This window comes from Plectropomus leopardus, chromosome 7 (genome assembly GCF_026936395.1).
Source record: "Plectropomus leopardus strain MGB_pleo_1.0 chromosome 7, ASM2693639v1, whole genome shotgun sequence".
NCBI classification, from domain to species: domain Eukaryota; kingdom Metazoa; phylum Chordata; class Actinopteri; order Perciformes; family Serranidae; genus Plectropomus; species Plectropomus leopardus.
The window spans coordinates 19,158,431-19,167,914 of record NC_142182.1 but is presented as its reverse complement, the minus strand read 5'-3'; the positions used below and the strand labels follow the sequence as shown (position 1 = coordinate 19,167,914).

The 9,484-nt window shown below is 39.3% G+C and overlaps 2 protein-coding genes across 3 annotated transcripts in view; both read right to left on the bottom strand.

The window, feature by feature from the left end:
- Positions 1 to 330: 330 nt before the first annotated feature.
- Positions 331 to 5,545, bottom strand: LOC148189175 (uncharacterized). Of its 2 annotated transcripts, XM_088080136.1 has the most exons (5): positions 5,050 to 5,545; positions 3,200 to 3,319; positions 1,608 to 3,094; positions 1,367 to 1,450; positions 331 to 568 (listed from the first exon to the last, which is right to left on the bottom strand). In XM_088080136.1, the coding sequence occupies exons 1-3, from the start codon at positions 5,132 to 5,134 to the stop codon at positions 3,030 to 3,032; spliced, it is 270 nt and encodes an 89-aa protein (XP_087936262.1). In that variant the 5' UTR covers positions 5,135 to 5,545; the 3' UTR covers positions 331 to 568; positions 1,367 to 1,450; positions 1,608 to 3,029. The 2 variants fall into 2 exon arrangements, with proteins under 2 accessions (XP_087936262.1, XP_087936261.1); XM_088080135.1 differs by having other exon boundaries at positions 1,608 to 3,319; positions 5,050 to 5,542.
- A 995-nt stretch (positions 5,546 to 6,540) lies between these two features.
- plcg2 (phospholipase C, gamma 2) overlaps positions 6,541 to 9,484 on the bottom strand; it is a 28,794-nt gene continuing 25,850 nt past the window's right edge. The window contains exons 30-33 of the mRNA XM_042495529.2: positions 9,203 to 9,370; positions 7,813 to 7,901; positions 7,547 to 7,704; positions 6,541 to 7,457 (exon numbers count right to left, since the gene is read on the bottom strand). Of these exons, the coding sequence (XP_042351463.1) occupies positions 7,415 to 7,457; positions 7,547 to 7,704; positions 7,813 to 7,901; positions 9,203 to 9,370 (458 nt within the window). The 3' untranslated portion in view covers positions 6,541 to 7,414. The remainder of the gene's footprint in view (positions 7,458 to 7,546; positions 7,705 to 7,812; positions 7,902 to 9,202; positions 9,371 to 9,484) is intronic.

Genomic DNA, 9,484 nt, shown 5'->3' with positions numbered 1-9,484 from the left:
GGGTTTTTTTGTTTCAAGGGACCTATGTGTAGTCGTTGAGTCTCCACTGTTGCCAAGTGCCAAGTGCATGCTCATTGTGGGAACTGTTGGGTTTCTTGGTATCATATCATGAGGTCCTTTCAGTGACATCTTGTGTAAAAAGTTATGCGAATAACCTTGCATGTGTGCTTGTTAAAACAGCCCCTTGGTAATATAACGTAATTTCAGTTTTAGAAGCATTTCAGCCAAATATTATCACTACTTACATGATACTTCCTACAAATAATTGTCCATTTAATCTGTTATGGTAATCTAACATCCCTGAGAGATAAGGAAGTCACATAACAATCATTTTAGATGTCTGATGTTGACATTTATTGAATTCAAGACCAAACCAAGTGGTCACGTGGTAAAAAATAGTGAAGCTATGTAGTTGTAGTAGGACTTATTCTGGACCGATCCTGGAGGCTGCATGGAGGCAAACAGAGCGCTGAGTGTGGTTCACTGTGTGGACCGCTGTGGGGCTCGGCTGGTCCACATCCACTCTCAGATGATTCGGGAAAGCCAAAGACCCAAGAAGAGTCCTGCCCTGTGAAATCAAAAAAGACTCATGATCAATTTTTGTACAATGTGCTTTCTACTTAAAAGTGCTAGTTTGGGATTTTTGACGTGGGGCTGTATAAGATGCTTATCTATACATAAGCAGTGTTTTACATATCGTAGCTGGCGGCCGGTGCGCTCCCGGTTTGCAGAAAAAGACAGGGTGTGCACCCCACAGGGGTTGATATCAAAACATATTTTAGCCAGTTAAGAAATGGCCCACCAAAAAAAAAAAATCATTTCAGTCTAAGGAGACACTATATTTAAAGTATTTTCATCACTTTACTTCACCGTCACATATTCTTTTCCTTTGGCACTACTCCTTTGTCATTTGCCCCCAGACAGCTGTTTGGGTCAGAAAGTGCTGTAAGCAGCTGTTACGCGATCCCACTGAAACGTAACTTCACGTTGAAAACACTCTCAATACAGCATCCACTTAGACTGATATTGTATTTTTTAGGTAAGCCGTTTCTTAAAGTGGCTAAAGTGGTAATGCAGAGCTGTGGGGTGAGCGCCTCGTCTGTTTCTACAAACAGTGAGCAGGCCGACCTCCATCTACTGTGTTGACGATACAAAAGTATCTCATACAGCCCCACTTAAAAAATCCCAAACTATCCCTTTAAGTTGACAGACAACATTATCATCATCATTCCTGCAGATTCAGTGATCACTAAATAAACCAGTTTAATCAGTACTGTCACAGCATAAAAAACAACTGTACACTGTTAATTAACTCCAGCTTATAACCACGTTATGTCACCTCTGCTTTACTTCTGGTCTAACTTACTTACTAACTTGATCAAAAACACAGAGACCATCGCTCTCCGGCTCGTCTTGTGTTCAGCTGTCCTCCTCTGGTCAGGACAAACTTCTTTGTGGCCAAGAAAAGTGCAGGATGGACCGCAGGAAAAAGTACAACAAAGTTAATAAGTCATAATAGTCATAATAATAATAATAATAATAATAAGACTTTGAATATTAATAATTATCATGTTACTGAAAACTAAATCAAAGCACAAAATACTTACTACGATGACTGAAACAGTCGATCAACACTCTCACGCTCGTCTTGTGGTCGGCCATCCTTCTTCTCTGATCCAGAGGACCAACCTCTTTGTCGCCAAGGAAACTGCTGGATGTACCGCAGTAAAAAAAATAAAAGTACAACAGAATAATAAAGATGAATCAACTTTAAAATAAGTGATTATTAGACTTGGAGAAGACTTTTATTAACATGGTTCCTCTCTATCACCCTGCCTTCGTCAGTTTCAGCTAAGTGTAGTAAAAAAGAAAGAAAAAGTCAACAACAAAATGATTAAGATCAAATAATCACTAAAATATTATTGATGTATTGCAGGATCATTTTCTGAACGTTACATTACCACACCTCTGTCAGACATGAACATCTACCCTTTAGTTTTAAAAAGTCAAAAGAAAAACACAGTGAGTTGGTTAAATTATCACCACAAATATTAAATGATTAAAAGACAAATATGGTTAATGATGATTATTCGTTATTGTCTTACCTCTGTCTGCTCCAGCTATCTAAAGGATATAAAAAAGACTCAAACAAAAATACAGTTAGTCAGATAAATAATCAGACTTTTTGAAAAGTTGACAGAAAAACATGCAGCAGACTTTATTAATGTTTTATTAATTATTACCGTACCTCCATGAGATGGAGTCATCTACATAAAAAAAAGATTTAAACACGTCAAAAAACATCAGGGAAACAAATTATTAAACTACTGAAAAATAGAAGTGCAGGTAACAATTGTTGGAATCGTTTTTATTGACTTACCTCTGTCTGCTTCAGTAGCACAATTAAAAACAGGGTGAATAAGATAATGACTGAATTATTTAAAATACGGTAATAAGACTTCCTCTGCATCTCAGCAGTAACTTGCAGCTCTCCTCTCTGCTCCTCTTTGTGCGGGAGCTGAGGTCAGACGTTGGTAGTTCGGAGCCTCCAGAGCTTTCTGCCTCACTGAGGTCTGCTCACAAAACCTCGGCGGCTTGTTAACACTTACCTGCTCCCGGCTCTCCTTTTGCTGCTCCTTTTCATGGAGCAGCTGAGGCCAGGAGTTGAGGGAGCAGCCTCTTTAGAGCTACTTCCCTCCATCTAGTGTTGCTCCTGTCTCCTCCTGTGAGACACTGAGGTCGCTGTCAAAAAGTGTCCATGACAGCTGACCTTCACGTAGCTCCTGATGCTGCTCCGCAGGCTGTAAATGCTCAGCAGGAACCTGCAGGTGCCTGACAATCAGTCTCTGAGGAGCAGCAGCCAAACAGGAGCACGACGGAGGAGCGGAGCACCAGAAACACCAACAGGAAAAGGAAGAGGGACCACCAGCAGGAAGACCAGTATCAGCACCAACAGGAGGAAGCACTTGTCACCCAGCCTGCCAAAAGCGCTGCTGTCGGGCTGCTGGATGCGAGCTCCGGCGTTGCCGTCAACCTCCTCGGACATGGGGCGGCAGCCAGCCGTCCAGGGGGTCGTCGTCGTCGTCCTCCTCCTCTTCATCAGACGAGAACAGAAAGACCTCACCATCTTCAAACAAAAACACAGACCCATCCTCGTCATCATCTTCATCATCAGATAAAGCTGCAGGGATGTACTCACCCTCCTCTACCTCAGGTGCCTCGTCCTCCTCAGAGAACAGGTAGAGGTAGAGGTCGGCAGGTCTGATGAGCCACGAGAGCGCGTCCGCGCGGTCAGCGTCTGGATTCTGAGAGGAGCCACCTGAGCAGAAAAGAAGATACAAGCACAATGTTAGTTACATAAATAAACACACACATCCGAAGAGTTAAAAGGCTTTTAGCTCCGAAGGTGAATCCCAAAAATAAAGTCGGATCACATCCAAAGGACCGTTTACACACAGCAGCAAAAAGCCCAGCTCACTGCAACAGTGTGTAAACACACACACACACACACACACACACACACACACACACACACACACACACACTTGTACAGCGTGCTGCAGATCACTTTCCACTGACACATATTATTATACAAAAAATGGACAATAAATATTTTTTTCACGTATTACACAAACATTAGGATAGACAGAGATTAACCCTTTAACACCTGAATCGACATCAGTTTTATTGTGGTGCATTCAGACGTCTTACAAAAGCAATCAAACCTCTGAAACCTGGAGAACTGGTCTTTGTTTTTCTTTTTTCTTTTTTCTTTTTTTTTTTTTTTAAAAAAACCTTTCTTTCTTTTGTGCTTACTTTAAGAAAATTTTCTTGCAACTTTTTACCACTTTCTTGCTAATTTTTGGGCCATTTCTTGTTATGTTGCACCTTGCCCTCTGTGTTTTTGAAAGAAATCAAGCCAGTTTGCTCAGATTTCAGAGGGTTAATCAAGTAAAGTAGTAAAATGGTTACATTCATTCAGATTTAGTTTCTATTTCTACTACCAAAAAAGTGAAGAATTTGTCCTCATCCATATTTGCATAATTTGACATAATAATCCTGTTCACACCACTGTTTTATTTTTCGAAACATGTATCTTCATGTATCTGTGCAAATTATTGATTTTTTGTTACAGAACTTACTAATATTACAAATACGAATTACACTTTAGATAGCCTACTAGAATAATGAAATCAATTGCCTTTTTATTCCACTGGAAACATTTTGAGATGAATGGACTGAAAACTATCTTATTTGATAGAACATGTGAATAAAAAAGTTTTCCTTTGTGGACAAAACTTCCAATTAAAAAAGGTCATGAACTGCAATACATCTCAGTTTATGTAATTATAATACTCAGCATATTGCAACATGTTTAAAATCGTAATAATATTATATCATGACTTAAGTATCCTGATAATGTTGTATTGTGGGGCCTCTGGTGATTCTCATCTTGCAAACTAATAGTAACTCATTGCACACACAACTGCATTCCTCTCTTTTCCTTTAGGTATATTTAAAGTGAAGCTTCAACAATCATATAGCGCAAACTCAGCTCTCCGCTGAGAGGAAGCGGCTCTGCTTTGTTTACATTTGTACATCGTGCACGCTCTGACGTCAGCTCTTCATAAATCCACGTCTCCATGGTGCTCAAGAAAAATGCAATTTTTGGCATTATTCAAAAAAATGTCCAGTCGCCATCTTGATTTTGATAAACTTCGACGCCAAATTCACAAAAATGTCCCACTTAAACAAAAATATCATAGTTTTCGAATCACTACATGATTATTAACACATTCTGAACTTTTCCCGCGAAATTCAATACACTCCAAACATGAAATATTGATTTTTTTTTGCATGCAGAAAATGTCCTGTGAGGGGCTGTTCTCCCAAATTATTGTGTCTTAGTGACACAAAATTCTTTCACTTAAAACTCAATAAAATACTCACATTTTGTACTGCAAACACCTTTAAACACCCACTTCTAGGCTTTAGAGACACTTATTTACGAATTTTGAGGACAAAAAGTAAACTTAAAAGTTTTCTTACCTTCACCGGGGGAGTCTGGCACACTGGCGGCTCCAATCAGCAGGCGGTCCTCCCAGGCTGGTGACCTCGGCCGGCTGCACGCCATCTCTCCAGGACAGGTGCTGCTTCTCCGGGAACAGAAGTTATTCACTGGTCCACAGCAAACCTGCAAACAACAGAGATCGTTTTCCAACAGAAGTTTGTCGTTCAACAACAATTCAGCTTACCAGCGATCAGGTTTTGCAACAGCGTCTGTCACTTGTGCCAAACTTGCATGCAAAAGGAGCGTTGGAATGATTGACAGCTCTTATATAGCCTACCGGTTCCACGGTCGTACGTCATTCCGTTACGTTTCTTCTACTGACGCATGCACGTGCGTGTGCGTGAGCAAGTTTAACAGACTATTATAAATAATCCAAACATAAATTACTTGTGTATCATAATATTTGAATAGTTTTCTAATGTATTTGAATTGAAAGCTATGGCATGAAAACTTGAATCTTCTTTTTAAATACAATCTCTCTCAATGATAATAATAATAATAATAATAATAATAATCATACCATTTTATTTGTAAAGTACTTTTCTAGACCAAAAGTTCCAAGAAAATGTCCCCTGCAACACGTAATGATGCTGAACACTACAACCCCAAACTTGATTCATTTTTTCACAACCTTTTTATGATCAGGTGTGATGCGCTGTTAGTACACCAGCAGGTGGCGTGCTGCCAACTTTTTGGTCAGCTTGCTTAACTATTTCAATTTAACAATATGACAACATGCTTAACCCCTTGAAATCTGAGCAAATTGATTTGATTTCTTTTCAAAAGAAGTCAGACCAATTTGTTCAGGTCTCAGAGGGTAAAATAGCTTGTGAAAAGCATCTGAACCCAGCCCAAAAAACTGATATTGATCCACGTTTCAAAGGGTTAAAGGCACAAGGCATAAGATTTAGGGGGATGTAGTCGCATACTGTGGAGAGGATTAGCAACAAGCTGAAACTTCTCCTGCTTGGAATACCTTCAGTAGTGGTTGTTCAGGAGGTTTTTTACTGGGGGTCAAATTATCTATTTCTCTTCGTCTCCAAATAAAATAGACTGGTGAATAAAACCAGTATACAGGCTGAATAAAGTGGTTTCTTCTTCTCTTAAACAAACAGACCCAGTGATTTAAATCAGCAAAACATGGAATAAATCAGTTTTCAATTAAAAAATGTGTTTTTCCTGCGCTGCTCATCGTTGAGGGGCTGCTGTCTACAGGGGCCCAAACAAAAAGTGTTTGGTTTGTCAGTTTTGGGCTACTATAGCAACATGATTGTGCAGCATGGCAATCTCAGTGGATGAGGACATGTTCCCTATGTAGATATAAGAGATTCATTTTAAGGTAATGAAAACACAATTCTTATTTTCAGGTGATTACAGTAAAGAAAACATACTGTCAATATATCTACACACTGAACCTATAAAGTGAATAAAATCCAAAAGAATAACATAAGATTAAACAGAGTATTAAGTTGTATTTTACCAAGCATTCTTTATTTACTTGAGTCAAAAGGTCTCAGAGGAATTATAGGAAAGCTATAAACATCACCTGTCTTCAAATTAAATACATGACATATTGTCATTACATTCCCCATTTTCACTAACATGACTTCAGTTTCAAAGAAAAAACACATTACTATGCAGAGAAAACAATGTCACACTGGTGTAACTACGCAGCAGAAACAGCTTTTCTATGTCATAACACTCACACAGCAGCCTGTGTGCCACACAGTCGTTTTACACTCATCAGGATTTGAAATTAGACACAAAAATAGATTAATTCAACTCAAGCTCCCTGGCAGAAGAACAGTCTGCTGTACCCCAGTGAAACTATTATTTCAGTTACACTCTTCTTCAATTGAAAATAAATTAAGTATCAGTGTTGTCCACCTCTAATGAAATGCAGTTTGATTACAGACTGAATGCAGAACTGTTAAGCGCTACACACTGGCTGTCTGTGGGGACCCTTCGCAGGAAATGTTCAAACTTCACACATCATGTGTTATTGAGGCGATTCACCTTCCCTCAGCAGGCCTCCCTCGCTTCTATTTCACGGTTTAATGTTTCCTACATTTCCCAGAAGGCTTTTAGAGAGACAACACCTAGAGAATTACATTAACATGTCCAAATATTTCCATATTTGTGAAAATATTAAAAATATTAATTTCTTATCATAAATAAATAGAAAACCATTTTTGGTATGGAAATGAAAAATGATAACACGTCATATTTGTAAAAACTCTTAACTGCACAGATCACAATTCCTCAAGTAAGCAGATAGAGGCGATGTTAAATTTGTTGTCGGCATTTCTCCAACCAGCAGGAAGGACGTAAACAGGTGAGTCTTCACGAGTAGAACTTGCTGTTGTTTACTTTTTTTTCTTTTGTCCTGGGGCACAAAGAAAATACAGACACATTTAATTTTACTTACAGTAACTGCTTAGTTTCCCTGCATTCCCCTATGAGTTCGAGGCTTACCTGTGGTTCTCGCTGGTGCTGCCCTCTCTCATGAGGTGGTTGTGAGGGAGGGAAGGGCGCTGGATGTTGGTGTGTGTGTCGTACAGAAAAGGCTCACGAACCTCTGCCTGCTTTTTCCTCAGCTGGCTGGACGACGAGTACAGCTCCTCCTCTGCTTTCTTAAAGACAAGTCGTGTCATCACATTATTGAAATATCTCTGTATTTTTAGTCAAACTGCAAACGCTAATTATCACTGATGTATGTTTGTGTGTGTGTGTTTGCTCACTCCTGCTTGTTGTACATTGATGTAGACCAGCAGAGAAGCCAACTCTAAGTTTTCGCTGTAGCCGTTCTTTAGCGGTACAGAGCGGTAACCTGTCGAAACAAAACTTTCAGTCAGCTCTGTGTGCACACAGTTAAACCTTTTATTAACAGCAGGGGTCAACCACTCATATCAAATCATAAAATTAAAGAGAACCATACTTGTGTTTATGATTGTTGTATACCGATCGAACTACAAAGCCCACAATATTTACATTACTGCTGTATGGCCAAAATAAAACTGCTGTGAGGTCTCAGGGAAAAGCTGAGTCCCCCCCCGTGTATGTCTGCGTTGATTGTTGTCAAAGTTATATTATTGTTATGTGGTGTAGAGCAGACTTCCCAGCAGACAGTTTGCTTCATCGTTTTGCAGCTGACCTTTAATAGCAGAACTGCTTTGAATCGTATTTACAATACAGGAACTTTTTTTTCTATCAGTTGGTAATTCTGAGTCTGAGAGAACAAAAATCACATGTGGAGTTCCTCAAGGGTCCATTCTCCATTCTCCTCGATTCAACATTTACATGCTCCCTCTTGCTCAGCTTATGGAATATTATAATATCTCCTATGCTGACGACACACACAGCTCTACATAACAATGTCAACACCAGACTACAGTTAATGTTTTCTTAATGTATTATATTTCATGTATTTGTATGCCCCTGTAAAGCACTTTGAACTGCCTTGTTTCTAAACGGTACTATATAAATAAACTTGCCTTGCCTTGATGTTCACAGTGATGAATTGACTAAGCAAGTTTCTACAGGTTGATTTACATACTAGAGTGAAACCAGTGGAAGATATCCAAATCAAATTCAAAACACTATTGTTTTCTTTGGAGAACTAGCTGGAACTGATACTCTGTATACATAACAGTTGTTTGTGTTTCTTTAGTAAATCCACCATGAACTGGTTCAAAAGAGGTAAAATAAGGTAGAACAAACAGTAACAGAGTAAGTACATTGCACAGAAATCCAGTGTTGTTCAACTCTTTGAAACCAGAGAAAATTTGCTTAAGTTCTTTTAAAAACATGGAAAGAAGGCAGTGAACAACTTAACAGGAAATGATAAAACAAAATAGCAAGAAATTGGTAAAAAGATGCAAGAAAATTACCACAACATGGGCACAAAAAAACAAACATTTCTTTTATAAACGTATGTTATGGTTTTTCCCAGGTTTTCTAAAGAAAACAAACCAACTTCTGAAGTTTCATAAGTTTAAATGCTAGTTAAACGCCTCAGAAACGCAACACAACAAAAATTGATGTGATAAAGGGTTAATAATGAGAATAAATGAGCTTCATGTAAGCAGCTGTTCACCACATCTGGCCATCTGTGCTGTGTGTGCTTCGCACCTGAGCGTATGCCTTTGACAGGAAATGTGGCCTGAGCCAGGAAGTTGGGGTCAGAGAACATGTCCTCCTCGTTGACCACAAAGCGAAGGAAGGTGAGTTCAGGCTCATACACGGTGAAGACTACAGAGTCTGCTGAGCATTTCCATACAGGGTTCAGACCATTATCACCTGCAGTCGACAGAACAACAGCACCGTTCACAAGATTTCAAATCATTAATTTCAGTATCATCTCTTCCTCTCCCCTCTTTCCATCCCGTAGGTCTAACGGTCCCGACACCCCTG

What these genes read in the sequence shown, in the direction of transcription:
- LOC148189175 (XM_088080135.1), bottom strand. Translation starts at nt 5,134, where the DNA reads ATGGCGTGCAGCCGGCCGAGGTCACCAGCCTGGGAGGACCGCCTGCTG. An exon ending in GCCAGACTCCCCCGGTGAAG is followed by an intron (nt 3,320 to 5,049) that starts GTAAGAAAACTT and finishes TTTTCTGCTCAG; the next exon opens with GTGGCTCCTCTCAGAATCCA.